The sequence below is a fragment of the Maylandia zebra genome, linkage group LG6 (genome assembly GCF_041146795.1).
Source record: "Maylandia zebra isolate NMK-2024a linkage group LG6, Mzebra_GT3a, whole genome shotgun sequence".
NCBI classification, from domain to species: Eukaryota; Metazoa; Chordata; class Actinopteri; order Cichliformes; family Cichlidae; genus Maylandia; species Maylandia zebra.
Genome location: NC_135172.1, coordinates 44,944,175 through 44,969,274, shown reverse-complemented (window position 1 = coordinate 44,969,274; position 25,100 = coordinate 44,944,175). Strand labels below are relative to the sequence as shown.

At 49.3% G+C, this 25,100-nt stretch overlaps 4 protein-coding genes across 5 annotated transcripts; 3 read left to right on the top strand and 1 right to left on the bottom strand.

Moving 5' to 3' along the window:
• Positions 1–711: 711 nt before the first annotated feature.
• LOC101469646 (serum response factor) lies at positions 712–4,316 on the bottom strand. Its single transcript, XM_004574034.5, has 8 exons — positions 3,534–4,316; positions 2,729–2,998; positions 2,453–2,645; positions 2,098–2,262; positions 1,891–1,998; positions 1,634–1,816; positions 1,483–1,562; positions 712–1,183 (listed from the first exon to the last, which is right to left on the bottom strand). Exons 1-8 carry the CDS (start codon positions 3,969–3,971, stop codon positions 1,100–1,102), a joined length of 1,521 nt encoding a protein of 506 aa, XP_004574091.1. The 5' UTR covers positions 3,972–4,316; the 3' UTR covers positions 712–1,099.
• An 860-nt stretch (positions 4,317–5,176) lies between these two features.
• Positions 5,177–8,144, top strand: LOC101469928 (opsin-5). Its single transcript, XM_004574035.5, has 6 exons — positions 5,177–5,620; positions 6,318–6,523; positions 6,597–6,696; positions 6,781–6,885; positions 7,121–7,344; positions 7,422–8,144. The coding sequence occupies exons 1-6, from the start codon at positions 5,320–5,322 to the stop codon at positions 7,899–7,901; spliced, it is 1,416 nt and encodes a 471-aa protein (XP_004574092.1). The 5' UTR covers positions 5,177–5,319; the 3' UTR covers positions 7,902–8,144.
• Positions 8,145–8,655: 511 nt separating this feature from the next.
• Positions 8,656–18,891, top strand: LOC101469375 (actin-binding protein WASF3). Its single transcript, XM_014411521.4, has 11 exons — positions 8,656–8,927; positions 12,413–12,552; positions 13,892–14,026; positions 14,115–14,268; positions 14,372–14,489; positions 16,639–16,683; positions 16,790–16,914; positions 16,989–17,258; positions 17,338–17,477; positions 17,567–17,776; positions 17,951–18,891. The coding sequence occupies exons 2-11, from the start codon at positions 12,420–12,422 to the stop codon at positions 18,112–18,114; spliced, it is 1,494 nt and encodes a 497-aa protein (XP_014267007.3). The 5' UTR covers positions 8,656–8,927; positions 12,413–12,419; the 3' UTR covers positions 18,115–18,891.
• Positions 18,892–20,803: 1,912 nt separating this feature from the next.
• Positions 20,804–24,290, top strand: LOC112429715 (protein EOLA1). Of its 2 annotated transcripts, none has more exons than XM_024802894.2 (3): positions 20,804–20,964; positions 23,236–23,496; positions 23,562–24,290. In XM_024802894.2, exons 2-3 carry the CDS (start codon positions 23,238–23,240, stop codon positions 23,768–23,770), a joined length of 468 nt encoding a protein of 155 aa, XP_024658662.2. In that variant the 5' UTR covers positions 20,804–20,964; positions 23,236–23,237; the 3' UTR covers positions 23,771–24,290. The 2 variants fall into 2 exon arrangements, with proteins under 2 accessions (XP_024658662.2, XP_076741456.1); XM_076885341.1 differs by having other exon boundaries at positions 23,205–23,496.
• The last annotated feature ends 810 nt before the right edge of the window (positions 24,291–25,100 follow it).

Genomic DNA, 25,100 nt, shown 5'->3' with positions numbered 1-25,100 from the left:
TGGTTCCACACGCTGCACGTGATGGTCGAGCTGCAGACTCACTGCTGAAGTCAAACCTGGGCTCAGTCTGTGCAGCAGGATCAGATGTTAGTGTGCACAGAACAATAACACTGCTGCAAATCTGTGTGCTGCCAATAAAGCTGTGTTATAATCGATGCTGCTCGTCAGCGAAACAGACCTCAGGCCTTCCTCGAACCTAACCTGTTCGCATCATGGGTTACCATGGCAACTTACCCCGGTGAGAAGGGAAGCACCTTTGTGGTACAGAGTGTAGGGTAGCTGGATACATGGTAGTGCAGGCCGCTGCTCCTGATGATGATGTCAGGATAAGACAATCTTGGCTTTGCTGAACTCATGTCATTGTGCAGGTTCCAGGTCAGCTGACAGTCGTCCACCAATCACTGCTAAATGCAAACTAGCTTACAAATACTGGCGGCATCCTGGATGCACCTGTGGTAAGAACTCCCACATCGCTTCTTTCACAAACGTCAAAGTCCACCCCGCCCCCATGTGACCTCATCCTTTCACCGCTGACGGGTGAATATGATTGGTTGTTTGTGTAAAAACTATAAATTTGAGCAGAAGCACTTTCTTAACTGCTCTCACTCTTACCTGCCCGTCATTGCTTCTTCTTCGTGTGTCGTATTGGTCGTGTCTGTCTGTTGGAGGGTCAGCTCGCCATAGAACGAAATGATTATTAATCCTCAGCCGTTCACATGAAACATTTTAATAACAACTGGAATCATTTTCACATTTCTGCAAATCAAAGATGAACGTTCAGAGAATACAGATCCAGGTTTTACTTTGAAAGGTCCATACAGGAAGTGATGCTCCTGGTGTTCCTGCTGTCCGTGTGTCACCGCGCGCGATACCGCCACACAAACGAGCGTCCGCACACTTTTGGCACTTTCTTCATCTCAAATGAAAGACGCCTGGCAGAGTGACATCATCACTACATTGACCTGGACATCGGGTCGGCGTTCCAGGAAGTACCAACTGATGACGACATGTTTTTGTTTACATGATCAACACAAACACGTAAACACGAAGTCCATCAAACCGTCGCAACAAAGGAGGAAACTAATCATCTGCGTTCATCTCAGTCGTCTTTTGATTGGTGGACGTCCAGACTGACGACCTGCAGCTCGGTCAGGTTGTTGCTGCTCTGTTGACTGATGACCATCTAAACAAACAAACAAACAAACAAACAAACAAAGTGTCACTGCAGTGAGCGCAGCCATGTTTACAAACATTCACATACTTGTGTGTACATAAACGTTTTGTAATCTTTTGACCTCGTTTATCTCGTGTTTGGTTACATTGTCTCCCTGTTCATCACGCTGCCGACACTCGATGTCTTTTAAACGTGCTTTACAAGTAAAACTGACTTGGCTCGATGTTAACGGCCGCCTGCAGGGATGTGCGTGAACGTGTCATTAATGTGTCATGTGCAGTTGGTGTGCAGTTGGCGTGTTGTGGTACCGGGTGCAGCTGGACTGCAGAAACTGGGATCTGAGTGGTGCCTGGAGGAAGAGAGGTGAGGAAGACCTGCGGCACGGCGGCTGAAAGAAGAAAAGAGTTTGTGGTTTTTCTGAAAACGTTTTCATTTCAGCAAATATTAACAGTCGGTCACCTGGGTCATGTGACTGGGTGTGGCCTGCTGGAGAGAAGGTGTTGAGGACTGTGAGGCTGCCGTCGCCCAGCGAGGGCGTTGGTGCGGCATACATCACCGTGTGACTGCCTGGGTACATCATGTGACCTGCTACCGAGGAAGAGGAGGAGGAAGGGGAGGAGACGATGGAGACGGGAAGACTTGCTGCAGAGAGAGGAAGATGGTCAGGTTGGCGATGCTACGTTAACCCGTTACGGAACGTGTCTTTGTGTTCATACCTGTGGAGGAGGCGGGGCTCTGCATGTCAGAGCTGCTGTGATTGGCGGTTGCCTGCTGGCTGCTGGTCTGTACTTGGATTGTCTGCAGCTGCTGAGAGACTCCAGGTCCTGATGACACAAAGAGGGCGGAGCTAACATTCACCTGTTGGCAGGCAAGCTAAGGAAAACGCACCGATTGACAGGAGGACGGCGTAGCAGTGTGCTGACCTGACAGCGACACGGTTGCAGGAAGCCGCAGCAACGTAGCTGGCTGTGTGGGTGGAGCATGCAGCGTGGGGGTGGGGCCTGGGGCCACGGGGCCCTGGATGGCCAAAGACTGGCCCTGCAGCTGGCTGAGGGGGATGGTGTGTGCACCCGGAGGCAGCGAGCCACCTGCAGACAGGTCAAGGGGTGAGTCCAGAGACAGATTAGCTGAATAAAAGCAGCAGGAAAGCCAAAAGTGTGTGGACAGGTGAAAGACCAGCAGGTGCTCTGGTGGCCATTGAAATGTTTACTTTTACCTGCCAGCTAAGAAACAACACAAACACGAGCCTTGTGTCAGCAGTTGACTCCGCCCACCTACCTGACATCAAAGTAAAGCCTCCAGGAAGCACCACCCCGGCTGATGTCTTCAGCAGCGTCCCATTGGCGGTCGAGGACGGCGGCTGCCAGGTGGGGGCGCTGGTCTGCACCTGCAGGGACGCTGAGGATGAAGAGGAGCAGGATGTGGAGGAGGAGGAGGAGCTGGCCAGGCTGAAGGCCGGTTTGACCAGATCCTGCAGACACACGACATCTGTATTTAAGGAGCGGGGCTAAAAGCGCTGATCCCGACATTTAAGTAACAGCACCTGGACGCTACCTTGGCAGCCTCGGAGCAGCCGTCAGCTTCTGACACCTGATAGCTGAGGTCGGTCTCCTCGAAGCCCGTGGCGCTCATCCTCTGGTCGGAGGAGGGGTCGGAGCGCGGCGGCGAGTCTGGCGAGTTCAGGCAGGTCTGGATCAGAGCTTTCCCCGTCTCTGACGTGATCATCGGCTGCAGCTTCCTCGTGGCGAAGGTGTACACGTGGCCCGTCTCGCTGGCAACAAGCAGCAACACCTGCGTACCTGTGAGCGTGGACAGCTCGTACGCCTGGGTGGGGGAGCAGGTACAACAGGTGAACACGCTATCGGTCTAAACACACCTGCAGACATGGTGCAGTTCCTGGAGTGAACAGCTGACTGATGCTGTACCACTAACCTCACCTGTCAGATAAACTGAGCTGAAAGCAGAGACAGTGGCTCATCTGTATTTATTGAGTTTTACTCACTGAGCTCTACTGTATTCTACTTTGATTTTTATTGACTGATTCTACCTGCTGCACCCTGCTGGCTCCAGCCAAACTTCACCTGTCTACAGGTGAGACGCTCCTAAAGAACCTTACTGAACGCTCAGACACACCTGCAGACCTGAGCTGGTACAACGTCACCCTTTTTAGCCTCCACCTGCTCCCGAGCCTCCAGGTGAAGCTCTGCAGGTGAGAACAGGGTGATGATACACCTGTGCTCTGTGGCAGGTGAAGCTTTCATATACTTTTGGATTTTAGAAGCTTAGATTGAGACGAAACGTGAAAATTTCAATGTCAGAGTAAACCCACAGATGACCTCTGACCCCTGCTGCCTCTCACCTTCTTCATGATGCCGGTCTTCCTCTTGCTGAAGGTGGTGTACCTCCGCAGCTTGTTGTCTATGAACTCCATCTTGATCTTCACCCTGCCTCGGGTCTTCTTGCCGGGCTTCACCCCCGCCGCCCCGGGCCTCAGACCACTGTACGCCCCGCTGAGGCCTCCGGAGCTCTGCGCCGCCTGATGCCCGACCTCCCGCTCGCTCCTCTCCCGCTTCACGCCCCTCCGGTCCCCACCCAGGCCCCCCGTGTCATCGTCCTCCGCGGAGTCCGAGTCCTGGTCGGAGCCGCTGAACGCCCCCTCGGCGCTGTAGTCCCGGTCCTCCGGCGCCCCCTCGCCAGTCTCCCGGGCCGTGTCCGGTTCCGGTCCGGCTGTGTCTGTGCTGCTCATGCGTCCAGGTAAGGTTCTGGAGCCCATCTCGGCCCCGCTGCCCGCCAGCATCCTTATCAGCGTCCCTCCCACCGGGCCCGGAAGATGGATCCTCCGGGTGCGCCGGAGAGACCCTCGGCGGGGCTCGGAGCTCCGCGCCGGGTCGGGGTCGACTAGCCGCACCGCTAGCTGCGTGGCTAACGGGGCTAGGCTAAGCGCTCAGCGGCTCTACAGCGACAGGTCGCCCGGTGAGTCCGTTAGAAAGCTCCGGGAGCCCGCGGGCCGTGAGGGGAAGCCGCCGGGCACACTTTCCGCAGGAAATCGATCCGGATCGATCAGAAATTAGAAAAAGTTGTGAAGTTGTTTTCACAGAGCAGCGAGGCCCGGCCCCCCACGGCTCACTCCGCTCCACATAAGGAAATGACGGGCAGCTTCCGCAGATATCCGTCCGCTCTGACAGGTAGTCCGGCACTTCACAGCCACTGCAGCCACCCCGCGGCTCGGAATCGCCTTACCTCTCACCGGAAGTGTCGGGGTAGGGAGTCTTTATGGTCTGGTGCGGACAGGTGCGAACTTACCGAAGCTTGTGCGCAATGATACGCAGTTCTGGGCTGTACGACCGGGACACCTTTCTCCATATAAAGAACGCGTTTCCTTTTATGGCCCCGCCTCTCCTTATATGGCCATCCTTCTTCCTGCACACCTCCAGCCTGAACAGCTGCAGCACGTGGAGATAGGAGGACGACTGTGGAAGCCCAGCTGTGCCAATATGACAATAATAAATAACACAAATAAAAAAGTGAAAAGATTTCATAGATTAGATTCGAGTGTCGGGTCGCAGCGTTACACCTGCTTTTATATATGACACGAGGAACATGGAGGAATGACCTGCTCCACGGCAGGAAAAACTGAAAGAACATGCTCAGCAACCTAAACCAAACATCCCGATAACATGCAACGCCCCGTGAGAGCGCTCAGGTCCTCATGATGGTGCTCTCTATTCAGACTCAAATACATAAAATTCCAGCCCAGAGAATGAGAGAGAGCTAAACCATCTGAACTTTGACCTTTGACTGTGGGGTCAAACCGTGACCTCAGTAACATGAAATCTGAATGATGTTCTAGAGTAGTAAAATGAAAAGTTATAAAGAAAAAACACAAACATGGGAAATAATAAAAGATGAAAAAGAACAACATGAAAAAAGAAATTGAAATAAAAACCATCAGATTTCATCAGACTGTTCATGGCTCCGCCCCCGTCACCTGTGATGAAATGTCTGTTTTCATGCAGCGTCCAGATTTCTCAGTACTAAAGTGAAAGTACCTCAAAGGAGTACTTCACAGTACACTAAACGTACTGAGTTACTTTCCAGACTGAAGTCAGATCAATACATCAGCAGAGATCAGTCTGAATCCTTTAATGAGTTTATTACATCATCACTCCTTCAGCCAATCAGTGAGCTGGGGCCTGCTGGGTGCTGCTTTGGAGTCACTAGTGCTGAACCAGGATCAGCCTGTAATCTCACCTCAGATTAGCTGCAGAGTCCGGCGGTACTTGCAGAACACACGCCATTTACACGCCACACGCAACATGTCGCTCAGCGGCGCTGCAGCCGGCGGCCCCCCCTGGAGGAACCACAGCTTCATCCTGGGAGGGGGGCGAGATCCCCCCCTGACTGACCAGGGGGAGACCATCATAGGAGTCTACCTACTGCTGCTGGGTGAGCGCGCACGCACACATTCACACACACACACAATCAGACACACATACAGACAAAAACAAACAGACACACACACAGACACACACACACAGACACACACACACACAGACTCACAGACACACACACACACAATCAGACACACAGACACAGACTCACACACACAGACACACACACACACAGACTCACAGACACACAGACACAGACTCACACACACACAGACTCACACACACACAATCAGACACACATACAGACAAAAACAAACAGACACACACACACACACAGACTCACAGACACACACACACACAGATACACACAGACACACACACAATCAGACACACAGACAAACACACACACAGATACACACAGACACACACACAGACACATGTGCTGTGTCATCGTTGTGTCCTGCATCTGTGTGATGTTATTTGGCTTCAGTCTGTCAGTGATCAGCGATCAATACTCTGATCATGCTGTGGGCACAGCAGCACTCTCAGCTGCAGCAGCTTTGATGAGCTTCTCTGGCTGTGGGTAACAGAGCAGGTGTCGCTCTCACCTGTCTGCTGGACATCAGCTGCACTTTAAGTGTTCTTAGTAGTGACCTGCTGGATTACCCTCAGCTGCTCCTGTGTAGTACTGTGTGTACACTGTGTACTTACTGTACACACTGAAGTACCTGTATGCACCTGTGTGTTTCCAGGATGGATGTCCTGGTTCGGGAACAGCATCGTCCTCTTCGTCCTCTACAGGCAGAGAGCCTCGCTGCTGCCCACCGACTACCTGACCTATAACCTCGCCGTCTCAGACGCCAGCATCTCCGTGTTCGGATACTCCAGAGGAATCATCGAGATCTTCAACGTCTTCCAGGACAGCGGCTACCTCATCTCCTCCATCTGGACCTGCCAGGTACTGACGTCCCAGCTCAGACTCAGCCTGTGGTGGGACGTGACGGGCTCACCTGTGATGTGTTCTCACGCAGGTGGACGGGTTCTTCACGCTGGTGTTCGGTCTGAGCAGCATCTACACGCTGACCGTGATCAGCATCACACGCTACATCAAAGGATGCCACCCAAGCCGAGGTCAGAGGTCCGCCCATCAGGTGTTCACCATCATAGTGTTAACATGTTATTACCATGTCACCTGAGTGAGTGTGTGTGTTTCAGCGCATCACATCACCAGGACCAGTGTGTTCGTGTGTCTGTCGCTCATCTGGATCGCAGCTGGATTCTGGTCCGGGGCGCCGCTGCTCGGCTGGGGCAGCTACACAGGCAAGAATACCCTGACCTCTGACCCCTGACCCCCTCACAGTACAGGAAGTGGCTGCAGGTCTCTCCAGGGCGGTGCGTTAGAGTGAATGAGGCTCAGATAAAGCAGGGACCATAAAACACCAGTGTCCTGCTGCCGCGTGCTGATTGGTCTGTCAGGGGTCCGCTGCGCCCTTATAGAACAGGAAGTGAGCAGTGGAAGGCCTTCCTTTAGTGACAGTGTCTGTCGTCTGTGCAGATCGCGGCTATGGGACCTGTGAGATTGACTGGGCCAAGGCAAACTACTCGAGCGTCTACAAGTCCTACATCGTCTCCATCTTTGTGTGCTGCTTCTTCATCCCCGTGCTCGTCATGCTGTTCTGCTACGTGTCCATCATCAACACGGTGAAGCGAGGCAACGCGCTGTCGGCCGAGGGAGACCTGACCGACCGCCAGCGGAAGATCGAGAGAGACGTGACCGTCGTGAGTGTTTGTCGCTGTCATCTCCTGCCCACCAGAGTGCCGTTCGGGAAGTTCGATCACTTTCTCTGTCTCTGCAGGTTTCCATAGTGATCTGCACAGCCTTTATCCTGGCCTGGTCGCCGTACGCCGTGGTGTCCATGTGGTCCGCCTGGGGTTTCCACGTGCCCAACCTCACCAGCATCTTCACCCGCCTCTTTGCCAAATCTGCCAGTTTCTACAACCCGCTCATCTACTTTGGTCTCAGCTCCAAATTCCGCAAAGACGTGGCGGTCCTGCTGCCGTGCACGCGTGACGCCAAAGACACCGTCAAGCTGAAGCGTTTCAAACCCAAGGTTGATGGTCGTCTTGCCACAGGAGGCGGGGCCAGATTCAAAGTTCATCTGAGCCGGCCTGAAAAGAAGTACTCGTTAGTGAACCATCCCCACGAGGCCCTGACCCAGGACTCGGGGGCAGTGAGTCCGCCATCCACGCCGCCACCCGTCAACAAGGAGGTGTTCTACATCGACATGCCCCGCCCCTCTGAGACCAGTTCTGGCTTTGAATGCGAGAGACTCTGATGGACGACTGAAATATCGATCCTCGTTAAGTCTGGTCTATAGAGACTCCGCCCCATCGAGTGCTCGCACCGTTCTGTTTGGTGAGCGAGGAGTGGAGGTTAGCGTTAGACACCTGTGTGTGACCACGAGGAGAGGAAGAGCCCATAAAACCCTGATGATGTTTTATATAAAGTCTCAGTTTTGATAACCACTCAGTGTGAATTTGATTGAGTCACATGTTTCAATAAAGTTTTTTAGGAGCAAACAAAAGTGTCGTTTTTTGAATGTTGGCCGTTCTCTGTCCAGGCACTGGACAGGAAGTCGTAGAGGACACGCAGGAAATGATTTGAGGCTTGAATCCTGTGGAGCGTGGGTCTCCAGCTGGAGTCGTCTCAATGGGGTGGAGTAGTGTGATGACGGGAGCAGAAAGCTGCTCTCACAGAGGCTGAGGGTCTCTGAGCTGAAGGAGGGGAGAGTTCAGCTCAGAGAGCCTCCACAGGTGGAGGACAAAGCGATCATCTACGGCTCCTCTGATGGCGACTCACAGGAGCATGAGCTCACACAGAGCAGCTGCATACCTGCTGGATGATGGTAGGCGGGTGTGGGTGGGTGTGCTTCCTGTGGAGTCAAAGAGCACTCAGAGTTCGGACACACGTCTCCCGACTGCTGGTCAGAATGAACTGACCAATTAAGGCTGTGTGGGAGGGGGCCGAGATGAGGCTGTCACATGATCAGCCTCAGTCTGACCGCTAATCACAGTCCAGGCTTCAGTGTGAGTCTGCAGCAAAAATCAAACACACACACACACAAGCTCGTTACCTCCGTGCGCAGGTGTGCACGTTCACGCGGATTTGTGGTAAACGTGTCACAGCGCGCAGTCAGCAGGCGGCGCTGCAGCTCCGTGACTGCGGACAGAAGCCGGGTCCAGCCCCGCCCCCGCCTCTCCAGCCTTCATCCCGGTCGGAGGAGGATGAGGAGTCCGCCGCGCGCTGCTCTGTGACGAGGCAGCTTCAGTGGAACGAACCGGAGTGGAACCGCCAGAGCCCGGTGAGTCTGATCGATCCGTCCTATCGGTTTGAAAGCGTTACCATGATCGATCCGCGTGGGTGAGGGTCTCTCTGACACGCACACACAAACACACTATCCACGCTACTGACGATAGGAGCCAATCAAACACCGTCTGTTTTTGAGGAAGATGATGGTGATAATATCCGACCCTGACGTCATCGGCTATTGATCAGCACACACACACACTGCATTTGGTCACGCACTCATTTCTGCAAGTGTGCGCGTAACTGCAAGTGCACCTGTGAGACATGACGTCATGAGTCTTGAGATATCTGCAGACAGCAGGGGGTTCTGTGGGTCACGTGGTTCTCCGACAGGAGTTCTGGAGTAGATCAGCTGATGATGAAATTGACATCACTCTCGCCTGAGTGGACTCCTGGGAAGTGTAGTCCAGACTCGAGGCTGGAGGAACCGCGCGCGCACACACACACACACACACACACACACACACACACACACACACACACACACACACACACACACGAGGATGTTTTTATAACTCAACTGTTAAAATTAAAGCTTCAAGTTTGCATCATTAGGGGCGTGGCCTCTCTGACTGACAGATAGCTTCACCTGAACTGGACCTCTGGACTGTGTTTGTGCTGTTGGAGCAGTTAAATGACATCAGTCTGTAGTAACAGACAATCCAGGAAGGACTCTGATTGGCTGTCACTGATTAACAGGTATCTATCGTACAGCTTTAGAAACAGCAGATGGTAGTTACAGTAATCTGATTACATTCTATTCATGGCTGTGTGAAGGGATGCACGACCTCCCACTGTCTCCTAGCAACAGTAACCATGGTGCTGTCTGTGGGCAGCAGAGCATAATGTGCTGTTTCCATGGCGCTGCCTCTGAGATAGCATTCACACACACACACACACACACACACACACACACACACACACACACACACAGATTCCTCTGCACCACTGAGGACCGGCAGCCAATCAATCACTGTCGGTTACTGAGGATGATGATGAGGGTGATGAAGGTGTAATCTGAGCAGTTTCCCGGTGAGAACTCAGCACAGCTGGGGGTCAGAGGTCAGGCAGTGATGTCATGGTGCATGACTGTAATCACCTGTTGTTGTACATGAGAGGAGCTGCTGTACTAGCTGGGCTCACACTCTGCGATTTTTGGCCCATTTTGAGCCGATTTTTGAGTCGTGCGACCGTTTTGGTGATCGGCCCGATTTTGGCCTTCATCGTGCGTCATGTAGTATACGTGGGTTAACGAGATGCGATTAACACCTCACGACCAGCTCCCAATCATCACCTCACGACCGTCGTGAGGGTGTCACCGCAGCTTCTCACACTGCGCACGCGCAAACACATAAACGTCGGTGAAAAAGACGGGCAAGGACAGAGAGACTCAAGAGGAGCTTCTATCCCCAAGCCATCCGTGCCCTAAACACACACACCCGCCCTCTCACATCATCTATAATTGACTGAGACAGGACTCTTCCAGACCCTAAACCAAGGCACAATGTACATTTCAATTCCTTTAATTTTAAATATGTTTATATTGTCTATCCTGTAAAATAGTCAGATGTCTATTCATATTAATGTACAGAATTCACCTGCTTGCTGCTACTACTGCACATTCACCCAGTGTATATACTATATGTATGTATATATATATATGTGTGTATATAATGTTTTTCCTCTACACCCCCCCCCCCCCCAATTTTTTTGCACATGTCGAGGAGCGTGTCAGGCTACATTTAACTGTGTGTTATACTTGTATAACTATGCATGTGACAAATAAAGAACCTTGAACCTTGAACCTTGAGAAGCACAGCAGTGCAGCGTGTGATCTGGACACAAGCGATGGAGGCACTTGTAGAACTTTCGCTCATCCGAGCCTTTTCCATGTGGCCTCACAAAATCATCACGACCACAACAACCGTGAAAATGGTTGGATTTACGTTGCTGCTCAATCACAGATTACCTTCATGTTATGGACGCACAGTGTGAGCACTCAGGTCGCATCAGAGCGTCAGGCCGTATAGACCTGCATCGTGACCTACCAACTTCTAACCCCTGCGAGTCAATCGTACAGTTTGAGCAGGAGCTGAATAACGCTACTGAAAAAATCGCAGTGGTTGCCCAGCTTTAGTAGGAACTCACTGATTTGATCTGATCTCATAGTTTTGATCAGTATTTATCAGCAGAGTCTGAAGTTGATTGAATTCATTTTATTTATAGAGCATTAAATCCTAACAATAGTCACCTCAAGCTGCTTCATACTGTAAAGACTCATAGTAAAACTCCACAATCATACGGCGCCCTGTGTTTGTTACCTTATGTGTACCTTATATGTGTTTTGTGTTGTTTTGGTTGGAAGCATCAAACAGTTTTTGAGGCTGCGCTGTTGTGATTTATCTTAAATGATGTTGGATCCTAAGAGGAACTGTTAAAGTCAAGTCAAGTGGCTCTTATTGTCATTCCAACCATGTGCAGTGGTACAGTGCAGAGTGGAACGAGACAGTGTTCCTCCGACACCCTGGTGTTACATATGACATATAACTGATGAACACAGGACTTAAAGTGCAACAAAACGAGACAAGACAGATACAAGACAAGAAATGTGCAAAATACTGATCGTTGTGCAAAAAGTAACTTGGTGTCTATAGATGTGTGTGAGATACTGCAGATAAGTGCTTGGTAGTAACATGTGCGAAGGTGTGTGTGTCATTCCAGTCACTGAGTGTTCAGGAGTCTGACGACCTGGGGGAAGAAACTGTGTCAACATGTAAACATGCGGCCAGTTTTAGTGAGAGAAGGAAGACAGGATAAAGACATGCTGTGGAAGAGAGACAGAGGTTAATAACAGATATGATTCAATGCAGAGAGGTCTGTTAACACATAGTGAGTGAAGAAGAAACACCCAGTGCATCATGGGAATCCCCGGCAGCCTACGTCTATTGCAGCATAACTAAGGGAGGATTCAGGGTCACCTGGTCCAGCCCTAACTATATGCTTTAGCAAAAAGGAAAGTTTTAAGCCTAATCTTGAAAGTAGAGATAGTGTCTGTCTCCTGAATCCAAACTGGAAGCTGGTTCCACAGAAGAGGGGCCTGAAAACTGAAGGCTCTGCCTCCCATTCTACTTTTAAATACTCTAGGAACAACAAGTAGGCCTGCAGAGAGAGAGTGAAGTGCTCTAATAGGGTGATATGGTACTACATGGTCATTAAGATAAGATGGGGCCTGATTATTTAATCCAGTGAAGGGAAGCCAAAACAGGAGAAATCTGCTCTCTCTTTCTAGTCCCTGTCAGGACTCTTGCTGCAGCATTTTGGATTAGCTGAAGGCTTTTCAGGGAGTTTTTAGGACTTCCAGATAATAATGAATTACAGTCGTCCAGCCTGGAAGTAATAAATGCATGAACTAGTTTTTCAAAGGAGCGTCAGCGTTTAAATGAGAGAGAAACAGGAAGTGATCCGTCTCTCTGTCTCCAGGTGAGCCATGCCGCTGGTGAAGCGAATCATCGAGCCTCGGTACCTGTGCCGCGGCTCTCTGCCTGATGGGGTCGCCAGTGAGCTGGAGTGCGTCACCAACAGCACGCTGGCTGCGGTCATCAAACAGCTGGGAGGACTCAGTAAGTTTCGGTTATCGTTGTAACTCTGGTTCTCGATGAGGGGACGAGCTGAAGGTTTCCGATGCTTCAGCTAACCTCCATGCACTCTGCATTTACAGTTTAATAAAGTTTATTCAATGCAAATCATGTGATGAGATCATTCCTGCAGTGAGACACCATCGATGCTCAAACCTTTTCTGTTCATTTTGCTTCTGTTAGTAACCTAAGCCACAGCTAACCAATCAGCTTAGTGCAGCCAGGTAAAAACAGAGAACCCAGTATCACAGACTGTAAATAAAGATGGCAGTAGATCTCTGAGACCCAGTAGGAGAGGACTCCTCTGGTCTCAGTCTGACTGAATAAAACAGGAAGTTTATTTTTGTGGTCATACTGAAGCAGGAATCGCTCTCATCACATGCTAAAAATACGTGGAGTGAAGCTCCGCCTACAGCCCAGGTGTGGGAGTCCAAACACACACAAACACCTCCTCTCAAAACCTTGACTGTCAGTTGTGTGTGAGCGTTACCTGTGTGCAGGTGTACACATTCATCCTGTCACTGACAGAAGCTCGTGGTGAATGTTTGTGTTCCCAGAAAACTGAGCTCAACTTCATAAAATCAGATTAAAATCAAAGCCGTAATCATTATGAGTGGCTCTGCTTAACGGGAGCATGGGTGCAGGAACAGCTCCTGGTCGCTCGTTAGAATTGACCTTTAGACCAACACAGAGAGACTGAGGAGGAGCTTCTTCCCGCAGGCGATACGGTCTCTCAATCACACCACCACACAGTACTGACCCACACATACAGTTCTTACACACACACTGGATTTTCTGGACTTTGGTTTTGCACAACACTGGTCACTATATTCTTCATTTCCGGTTAATACTTGTACAGCTGCTGTTATTGTGTATATATTTATTTATATTTCTTCATACATTCTTATATAGTTCTATATTGTGTATTTTGTTGTACAGTTATTTTATTTTCAACTTTAATTTATATATTTTATCTTATTCTTCCCAGTTAAATTTACCCTTCATTCTAATTTGTGTTGTACAGTTATTTCATTTTTAACCTTAATTTATATTTTATTCCTTCCTAGTTAAATTTACCCTTTTTAATTTTTCATATTTATTTCCTATCTTATTCATAGCCTTTTCCTTTTTTGTTTTCTTTAGGTCACGAGCAGTTGTCCAAGCATTTCACTACATATCGTACTGTGTATGACTGTGTACGTGACAAATAAAATTTGAATTTGAATTTGAATTAGGGTCGTTTTCTGTGGATAGAAGTCTGTGTGAGCTCACTCGGTCCACGGCGTAGTAATAACATGTCTTACTTCCTGATGATGGCATGCAGGTCGCCATGCGGAGGACATTTTTGGCGAGCTGTTCACAGAGGCTAACAGCTTCTACCTGAGAATGAACAGCCTGCAGGAGAGAGTGGACCTGCTGGCTGTGAAGGTCACTCAGCTGGATTCCACCGTGGAGGAAGGTTGGTGAGAATCACTGCCCTCAGATCATGTGACCATCCAGCGCCTCCACCTGTTTATAGATTCTGTATCTCTTCCGTGTGCTTCCAGTCTCGCTGCAGGACATCAATATGCGGAAAGCTTTTAGAAGCAGTACCATTCAGGACCAGCAGGTGGTGTCACGGAGCTCCATCCCTAATCCAGCGCTGGAGATGTACCAACGCTGTGACAAGCCACCACCCCTCAACATCCTGACAGCCTACAGGTTAGTTTAAACTCCGCCCACAATGTCCTGCAGGTTGTAGGCGGAAGAGTTTAAATTACTTGCAGGTAATTTAAACTCAGAGTTTTTGTTGTTGTGTCTGCAGGGACGACAAGAAGGCTGGTCTGAAGTTCTACACCGACCCATCGTACTTCTTCAACCTGTGGAAGGAAAAGATGCTGCAGGCCACCGAGAACAAACGCAAGGAGAAGAGACGGCAGAAGGTTCATCCATCCATCTATCCACGCATCCAACCACGATCATCCATCTATCCACGCATCCAACCACGATCATCCATCTATCCACGCATCCAACCACGATCATCCATCTATCCACGCATCCAACCACGATCATCCATCTATCCACGCATCCAACCACGATCATCCATCTATCCACGCATCCAACCACGATCATCCATCTATCCACGCATCTAACCACGATCATCCATCTATCCACGCATCCAACCACGATCATCCATCTATCCACGCATCCAACCATGATCATCCATCTATCCACGCATCCAACCACGATCATCCATCTATCCACGCATCCAACCACGATCATCCATCCATCTATCCACGCATCCAACCACGATCATCCATCTATCCACGCATCCAACCACGATCATCCATCCATCTATCCACGCATCCAACCACGATCATCCATCTATCCACGCATCCAACCACGATCATCCATCTATCCACGCATCCAACCACGATCATCCATCTATCCACGCATGCAACCATGATCATCCATCTATCCACGCATCCAACCACGATCATCCATCCATCTATCCACGCATCCAACCACGATCATCCATCCATCTATCCATGCATCCAACCACGATCATCCATCCATCTATCCACGCATCCAACCACGATCATCAATCCATCTATCCATGCATCCAACCACGATCATCCATCCATCTATCCACGCATCCAACCATGATCATCCATCTATCCACGCATCCAACCACGATCATCCATCCATCTATCCACGCATCCAACCACGATCATCCATCTATCCACGCATCCAACCACGATCATCCATCCATCTATCCATGCATCCAACCACGATCATCCATCCATCTATCCATGCATCCAACCACGATCATCCATCCATCTATCCACGCATCCAACCATGATCATCCATCTATCCACGCATCCAACCACGATCATCCATCCATCTATCCACGCATCCAACCATGATCATCCATCTATCCACGCATCCAACCACGATCATCCATCTATCCACGCATCCAACCACGATCATCCATCCATCTATCCACGCATCCAACCACGATCATCCATCTATCCACGCATCCAACCACGATCATCCATCCATCTATCCACGCATCCAACCACGATCATCCATCTATCCACGCATCCAACCACGATCATCCATCTATCCACGCATCCAACCACGATCATCCATCTATCTATCCACGCATCCAACCACGATCATCCATCTATCCACGCATCCAACCACGATCATCCATCTATCCACGCATCCAACCACGATCATCCATCCATCTATCCACGCATCCAACCACGATCATCCATCTATCCACGCATCCAACCACGATCATCCATCTATCCACGCATCCAACCACGATCATCCATCTATCCACGCATCCAACCACGATCATCCATCCATCTATCCACGCATCCAACCACGATCATCCATCCATCTATCCATGCATCCAACCACGATCATCCATCCATCTATCCACGCATCCAACCACGATCATCAATCCATCTATCCACGCATCCAACCACGATCATCCATCCATCTAGCCACGCACCCAACCACGATCATCCATCTATCCACGCATCCAACCACGATAATCCATCTATCCACGCATCCAACCACGATCATCCATCCATCTATCCATGCATCCAACCACAATCATCCATCCATCCACGCATCCAACCACGATCATCCATCCATCTAGCCACGCACCCAACCACGATCATCCATCCATCTATCCACGCGCCCAACCACGATCATCCATCCATCTAGCCACGCATCCAACCACGATCATCCATCTATCCACGCATCCAACCACGATAATCCATCTATCCACGCATCCAACCACGATCATCCATCCATCTATCCATGCATCCAACCACAATCATCCATCCATCTATCCATGCATCCAACCACGACATCCATCTATCCACGCATCCAACCACGATCTTCCATCCATCTATCCACGCATCCAACCACGATCATCCATCTATCCATGCATCCAACCACGATCATCCATGCATCCAACCATGATCATCCATCCATCATCCATGCATCCAACCACGATCATCCATCCATGTATGTGAAAATAAGGTGCTGCTTTAACTGGTCATTTATTTCTAGGAGCAGAGACATGTGGAGGAGTCCTCAGGGCGGGAGGTGAAGAAGGTGAAGTAATTTGTGTTTGGTTAAAACTTGTTAAGTCGCATGTTTTGATAAGTTTGTGAACTTTCATTAAATCTCATTACTTGTCATTACTGTTTCTCTTGGGAAGGTCCGGAAAGCGCGAAACCGGCGGCAGGAGTGGAACCTGATGGCTTATGACAAGGAGCTCCGCCCAGATGCTCGAGTCACGCCATCACCTCACCATACATCTGACGGCTCAGTGTCACCCGACAGGTAAACACCTGCATGTTCACACCTACTTCCCAGTCCAATAAGCTGACATCAGAACTTTAACTCCTCCCCCAAAGGTCAGGGATGTCAGATGACCTCTCCTTCCCGGCCAGTCCTCACCACGATGGGCATGATAGAAAAGATCATGCTGACATGGCGACCAGTGGGTCTGGGCAAACTCAGTCATTGGACCGTGCCCTCAGACCCACCTCCGCAGTATCCGCGGCAACCGCTCGCCAGCACTCTCTGGGCCGCAACCAGCCGCATCAGCATCAGCATCGCCCACAGCTGCTCACTGGTCCAGCCAATCAGAACGGAGCACGTTCCAACATGGCAAAGGAAGCCAAGTAAACACACACTTCAAATTATAATCACTATCATTATGCACATATACATGTTTGACCTTTAACCTCCATCCCTCCTCAGTGATCATCAAATCCCTCCGGCCCCTCCGCCGCCTCCACCTCTCATGCCATCAGCAGGACAGGTGGTGTTTCCAAACAGCTCCATCCACATTGCTGCTATGGCAACACCATTGCACCCTGCAGCTGTGCCTGGTAACCAAGGTAACAAGCACCCAGCTATTTTTTGGTTTCTGATGGCGCTTTTGCATGTCCACGTGAAATCAGGAGCTCCTGCTCTTTTCTATCCACAGGTGGCACTGCTGCCCAGCCCCACCCCTATAGCCCCTCCCCTCCACCACTACCCCCAGCTAACTACATCCCCTCCCGTCCTAGCAGCCAAGCTCCCTCCTCTGCTGCTGCGCCCCCGGTGCCCCCGGCGGCGGATGGCAGGAAGCTAGCCGCAGGACTGAACGTGCCAATGAATGACGCCCGCAGTGACCTCCTCGCCGCTATCCGCAGAGGTCAGTCAGGACGCAGACAGTTCACAGATTATAGAGGTGGTCACTGGGTGATGCTCGTCTGGTGTGGGCGGGTGTGGCCAGGGTGACCTGGTGGGTGTGGTCCGACAGATGTGTGTGTGATCTGGTGTGGATTGGTGTGGTCCTGCGTGTTGATGCAATGTCTCGTGTCTGCAGGGATCCAGCTGAGGAAGGTTCAGGAGCAGCGCGAGCAGGAAGAGGCCAAGAAACGAGAGCCGACAGGAAACGACGTTGCCACCATCTTGTCACGACGTATTGCCGTGGAATACAGCGAATCAGAAGAGGAGTCTGAGCCTGAGGACCAGGAGTGGTCCGACTAAGGAGGAGGAAGAGTGCGCCAGACAGGAAGTGACTCGTCAGAGAGCCAAAACTTCTTTCTTGTTTTCCTGTTTGATGTTAATGAGTCAGCGTGGCATCCAATGGTGTTTTATGAACCTGCTGATGGTGACACGCAGAAACTTTATTGACAGCAGCAGGTTTAACAGACGTTACTCAGAAAATGAACCCTTGGCACAGCGCCCCCCTCAGGACGCCGACCGTCTGTGTTCGTGATGAAACAAAAGTTGACCTGGATTTATGTATCACTTTGCTGCTTGGACATCAAATGTCATCATTTTCAATTTATCAGAACTTTTAAAAATACATTTTCAGTTTTTAATATTTTTGTTTATTTGTTTTTACATTTTATTTTGTTTATATTTTATTCTTCATATTCTTTATATTTGTTGCTTTAGTTTTTATATTTCTTTTATTTCTTCTGTTATGATGCATCTTGTTCTACAGTGTGAGATGCAATGTGATGACATCATAGTAACTACTGACATCATGCATAATCATCCCTGCTGCTGTGGAGAGGGGGCGTGTCCTCCCTGTCCTGTACCATGTGTGATTGGCTGTTCGTGCAGTGCTGTTTCTGTGACCTGCATGTGGGTGAAAAAAACTGAAAATAGAACAAAAGTTATAGATAAAATCAAGAGTTGATTTTTGTGATTTATTTCAATCATTAAATATTTAAAGTCTCTTTTTAAAACTTGTTTTATTAGTTTTAATCTTTTAACTTTATGCATCAAGGAAAAATTACATTATATTCAACGGTCTTTGACTTGAAGAAATGTGTTTAACATTTAAACCTATTTCCTGCATATAAAATAACAATATTTGTGTTTACGTTCACTCCTTCAAATAGATGCAAGTAAAATACAGCAGGAACGTGTTACCTCACCATACATCTGTCTCCTTTCCTCACCTCCTGCTGAGGACTAGGGAAAAGAGAAGTGGAACGACCTCACACTCTCTCTCCTTGACGGTGTGAGGATGTCCGCCGTGTTGAAACTACAAACGTGCATCGTCCTCTGTCTCAGCGTGTTCTATTGTTTGGTGGAGGTCATATGAACGAGAACAGCCTGTGTAAATATCCTTCACCACAGAGGCGGGAATTTTAAAGCCGGAGGAACATTTGGGTCCGATTTACTGCCTCACAGAGAAAAACAGAGTCTGTGCTGACAGCTGTGAACAGCAGCACTTTGGGCCTTATGCACGTGTTTGCTTCACTCCCAGGAGAGAATTTTAAACGTCACTTCAAACTCTGTCACACACAGGTTACTGCAAACTGCACGAAATCTGCCAGTGCGTCACATTGTCTCAATATTGCCCTGTGCTATTCAAACTAAGGGCTGCACACATTCATGCATGTGCCACAGTAACCATAGTAACAGAGTTCAGTTTGTAATGATTATTATTATTATTGTACTTTATTGGTCCCCGTGGGGAAATTGCTCTCTGCATTTAACCCATTCACTCAGTGAAGCAGTGGGCAGCCATTGGGCGCCCGGGGAGCAGTGTGTAGGGACGGTACCTTGCTCAGGGGTACCTCAGGGTAGCTGTTAAGGGGAATCGAACCCCCGACCTTCCGATCATGGGGCAACCACTCTACCTACTGAGCTATCCCTGCCCCATGATGCAGCTCTCCTCGGGATAAATCGGAGCTCCACCCAAGTCCTAATCCTGAGACCTTTGCACAGTGCTCAGAAGTATTTCTTCTATCAGACTGATTCTCCTGAACATGAGCTCACACTGCATTATTTTGGTTAGTAGGCTCTTCTGTGTTTTTGAGTCACATATTCTCTCTGCTGATTCTTACTGAAGCCAACTGGCTGCATTTCTGTATATAAATTACAATACAACTATAAAATGAAATCCATATCATGTTCTTATATCTTCCTGCTGTGGAGGTCGTTCCCTGTAAAATTCCTCCATCATCACTGATCCCAGCTGACCTGAAGTAAACAGACTGTAACACAACAAAAGTCATTACTAATGAACGCTCTTCATGCAGGAACCACTCAACAGGAAGTAGTTTGTATTCCAGCAGTGTGACGTTCAGGGTTCAGCTGCTGATAAAAACTAGAAATACATCAGCACCTTATGGCTGAAATGGAAAATGGAACGTTATGATGAACGTTTACATGATCTGCTCTGCTTTGGTTATGTTTTTCATGAATGGTCGGATGGGATGGCGTTTTCTCCTCTCCTTTCATCAAGGATGCTTTGGTGTATCCTACTCTAAAGGGAGCACTAAAGCTCCTTTCCATGGAGTTTGGAGAGGTGGAACAGCTCCGATCATGGTCACGTATCTCAGTGAGGAACACGCCCACAGTTTCTGCTGAAGTCATCGTTACAGCGAGCGACGCTGGTTTCAGCCTGATGATGACATCAGGTGTGTTGTTGTTTAAAACGGGTGCAGTGTACACCTTTTCACACTTTTAATTCTGTTCACCTGGACGCCGAGTTTTCAGTGGTGGATCTGCTCCGTCATTTCAGCCTTACCTGGATCATCGGGCATGCATCGAGACAGAGGAATGTTTTTGTACTGTTAAATAAAGTTTTGATACAAAGCTTTGATAATGAGGAAGAGTCAAATTTACATTCATCCATTTATATACTCGTCTCAGTTCTTCCTGTGGGGGCAGGAGAGTCCAGTACTGCAGTTATTTCCCACAGAGAAGAAGAGCAGCCGCCAGAGCGGAAGTGAGAAAAATCAGCGGGAGCGGAGCGGCATTTCTGTTTGAGTACCGCCGGGTTAAAGGTCACGCCGTCACCGACAAACACACACACAGCCGGGAAGAAGCTCCGAGAGCCAACTCTCTGCTAACCAGCGGCTTCCTGCTCGAGTGAGTCTCTGCTCCTGTACGGAGAGACCTTTGTGGTGAAGGCGGAACAAGCGGCTCAGCTCCGGTTACAGTCCGGTACCGCCTCACGTTGCACTGCAGCCCCTTTTCCATTTGTAGCTGCTCGGCTTTCAGGGTTTTACATTCGGTCACAGTTCCTGGTAGTGATGGGCAGATGAAGCTTCATGAAGCACTGAAACTTTTCATTCAGTTGGTTCATCCCAGTGCAAGGCGTCTTGAAGCTTCATTTGCTCTAGTAGGCCACCTACTGGACGTAAAATATCAGTTGGCAAGAATTTGAAGAGTGTGGCCTTTTGCACACAGCCTGTAAATGTCATCAACAAAAGGAGTGTGTAAAACATGTATATTGTAGTGATGGCAGTATACTGTGTATATTTATACTGGCAGTATGGAAACGATCATTTACTGTGAGGTGTGGTTGGGGTGTGGACAGTAGTTGTGCTTTTGTAACGTTGAGGTATGGACAGCTACACACTGAGGCCTCAGTCCTGCCTGTTCACATTTTCTTCTGTAAAAACTAAATTTTCACTGCTCTTGTGACCTTTCTAGTGGGGAGAGCATAGCTAGGATTTAATGATTTAACAAATCTTTTAAATCCTTTCTCCTCCACAATGCTAAATGGCTGAGAGTCCTCAATCAATAAAAACAAAGCACAAATATAAATATCACACACGTAACTTATTACAGTTGTATAATATTGTTATATCATTTAGTAACATTACAGCATGCTATATTATCATTGCATTTGATGGCTCACCTGGTCTTGCTCCACAATCGGTGTTCCTCTTACTCTCATGCAAAGCTCTGTAGTGCCTAAGCATGGATGAGGTGTTGTTGTTATAGCCCAGCTCCCTGGCACATAGCAAACACTTCACCTTGTACAAAAGTCAAGACAGCTTAACATAAATTGTATTGCACCATCAGTATTATGAAAATACATCTTCTGTAGAAATTTGTAGGCAGCACGGTGGTTAGCACTGTTGCCGCACAGCAAGAAGGTCCTGAGTTCAATTCCACCATCAGGCCGGGGTCTTTCTGTGTGGAGTTTGCATGTTCTCCCCGTGTTTGCGTGGGTTCTCTCCGGGTACTCCGGCTTCCTCCCACCGTCCAAAGACATGCAGCTTGTGGGGATAGGTTAATTGGAAACTCCAAATTGCCACTAGGTGTGAATGTGTGAGTGAATGTGAGTGTGAATGGTTGTCTGTCCCTATGTGTTAGCCCTGCGACAGACTGGCGACCTGTCCAGGGTGTACCCTGCCTTTCCCCCCATGACAGCTGGGATAGGCTCTAGCGCCCCCCGCGACCCTGAAAAGGATAAGCGGAAGCGAATGGATGGATGGATCTTCTGTAGAAATTTACATACCTTGTTGGGAGGGACATCCTCCTCTTCTTAGCTGGCTCCATTCTCTCCTGACTTTCATAAACCTCCAAACTCTCACTAACCGCAACTCTCCATCAAACACCCACATTTTGAATGGGGTCTGAGGGGTTTATATCGCTGTCATAGCTCGCGGCAAAGTTCGAACCACTTCCTGAACCAGTCACGTGGTACAGCTGGGCAGCGAGGCTTCGGACGTCATCATTTTCAGCTCCTCCCATCAATGAAGCAAGCCTCGATACGCGTATCGGGGAAACGCCCCCTCCATTACGCGACACAAGATTTGAAGCCTCGATACAGAACGTCACATCACTAGTTCCTGGTACTGTTTTAGTACCTGCTCGGACGGGTTCCAAGCGATCCGAGCAGGTATTAAACTATTACATCATCGGACAGCATGCCACTGATTGGCTGGTCAGTGGTGTCACTCGATGGGTCATGAGAACATCTACTTCACAAAAAAACGAGAGAAATGTGTTCTGGGAATCCATCCAACCTCACAAACCATCCTACCTGTTGTTTCTGCGCATGTGCACAACACAAAATTAAGTGGCAACCCGTCCTATCTACTTAAATTTATGCTGGAATTATTGTGTGACCGCAGGAATGTACGCTAGGACGGTTTGCTCCAAGAAACAACGCCGTGCTCCCGGAATCTGACAAACAGCCCCCGCATTCGTGTCACATTTTAATTAAGCTTACACGTTGCTATAACAACGAGCACCCATATTAGATGGTACTGATTATAGTGGAAACCCAGTGGAGTCGAGTTGTGGCGAGTCGAGCAGGCACTAATGCAAAAGGGGCTAAAAAAAAACTGAAAATGTTTCATACGTCTGAAAAGTGCGTCCTGTTTGGGTGCGCTTGTTTTGCAGACATGGCGGTGCAGGTGCCGTGCCTGTCGTTCCGGCAGCCGTATGCCGGCCTGGTTCTGGACGGGGTAAAGACGGTGGAAAGCCGCTGGAGGCCGCTGCTCGCTCCACTGGAGAACCAGACGCTGGCGGTCCACGTGGCTCAGCGTAACTGGGAGGGGTCGGACTGGAGGGCGGTGCTAAGCGGCCTGCTGGGGATGGACAGCGCTCAGATTGAGGCACTTCTGGAGTCCGGGGAGCGGTTTGGCCGCGGCGTGGTGGCAGGTTAGAATCCCTATTTACTCTGCCACATTTACACATCCCTGAACGAACCCTGTGGTCTCTTTTAGGATTGGTGGATGTGGGCCGGACCTGGCTTTGCCCCGCCTCCCTCCAGGGGAAGGACCTACAGTGCCTGGAGCAGTCGGCCGTGCTGATTGGTCTGCAGGAGAAGCACCTGACTAACCTGTCCAACCCTCGCTGGCTGAAGGCCCCACTGAGAGCTCCGGGAGGTCGCGACCTCTGGACCATAGAGATCCCAGCAAAACTGTTACCGTGACAACACATACGTAACCTACCCGAGCACCGAGGCCGGAGCGACTTCTCTGTCATAGTACATTGGTTTTTACAGCGGTGGCGCTGACCTCAGATCAGGTCACTGTGATGTCATCAGCACACCTGATTTTTGTGGTCGAGCGAGGTCTTCCATCTCTGAGGGTGGGGTGGGGGTCAGACCAATGATCTGAGCTCCTGGGGCCGTCGTCCCGGAGCACCAGAGGCTTCACAGCAGCTCGATAAAAGTCCAACCTGTCCAGTTCTTTGTTTCTTTGAAATGATGGAACCCGTCTAATCCCAGATTTTTCACTGCAAAATAAGTGAATGCATTTCACTCCTTAGACTTGTCCTACTCACTGTATGTTTAATTTTGTTGATGTGTGGGGGTTAAAACGGCAACTGTTGCCGGTGGGTTAATAAGGACACGTTCCAAACGTCCAGTGTTTGTGTAAGTAACCTACCTGTGGTGCTGTTATCAGGCGGCTGTATGTTACACTGAAATTAAAAGGTAATATTTTGCTATGCTTGCTGTTCTGCTCATTGTTCTCTCGCTGTTTTAGAAAACAGTCTGTGCAGAATTGTTGTAATTCAGTCACACTGGAGGGTTTTAGAGCATGAAGCCATCAGGACTTTGACTAAACCAGGATGGTAAACTGCAGAATTCATGGTTCCATCAACAAAACAAATGGATAAACACACAAACAGACCTCTAATCCAGGTAACTGCATGTTACCATGGTACCTTATCAGCAGGTATGAAACCAGCACCCGTTAACCAATCAGATCTATAAAAACCACAGTGATCAATACACATACAGTATAATTTAAACATGTATCAGGCTGAGTCAACACACCATCTGCAGATTTTCATACAACCTGTGGCGCTTTTCTCTCTGAAACAAGCGGCGGTGGATGGAGCAGCTACATCCACGTGAGCTCATCCCGAATGATAATGTCACCATAAGCAAATCCAGATAAAGAGTTCCTGGGCTGAGGGACGTCCCTCAATCACCGCGTTTCTGTTCTTGGCTGTGACGCCACTTCCTGTGTCAATAAAGGTTTAAAAAAAATGACGACAGGCGACTCATTGGGGGGGGGGGTCGTCTCAGGCTTCGCTGCTCATCACAGGTCTGGACAAAGCAGTCGTGCAAACATCCATCAGTGTAATCAGATTACTTACTGAACTTCAATGTCACAGCAGCTGTAATGGAAAAAAATGCCTTTATTGATTTTAGTTTCCATGGAAACAAAGAAAATCAGAGTCAGCCTCCAAAGCTCTCAAATTTTCTGCTGCTATGAATCACACTCACCCCTAACCTGCACAGGTGAGAGTTT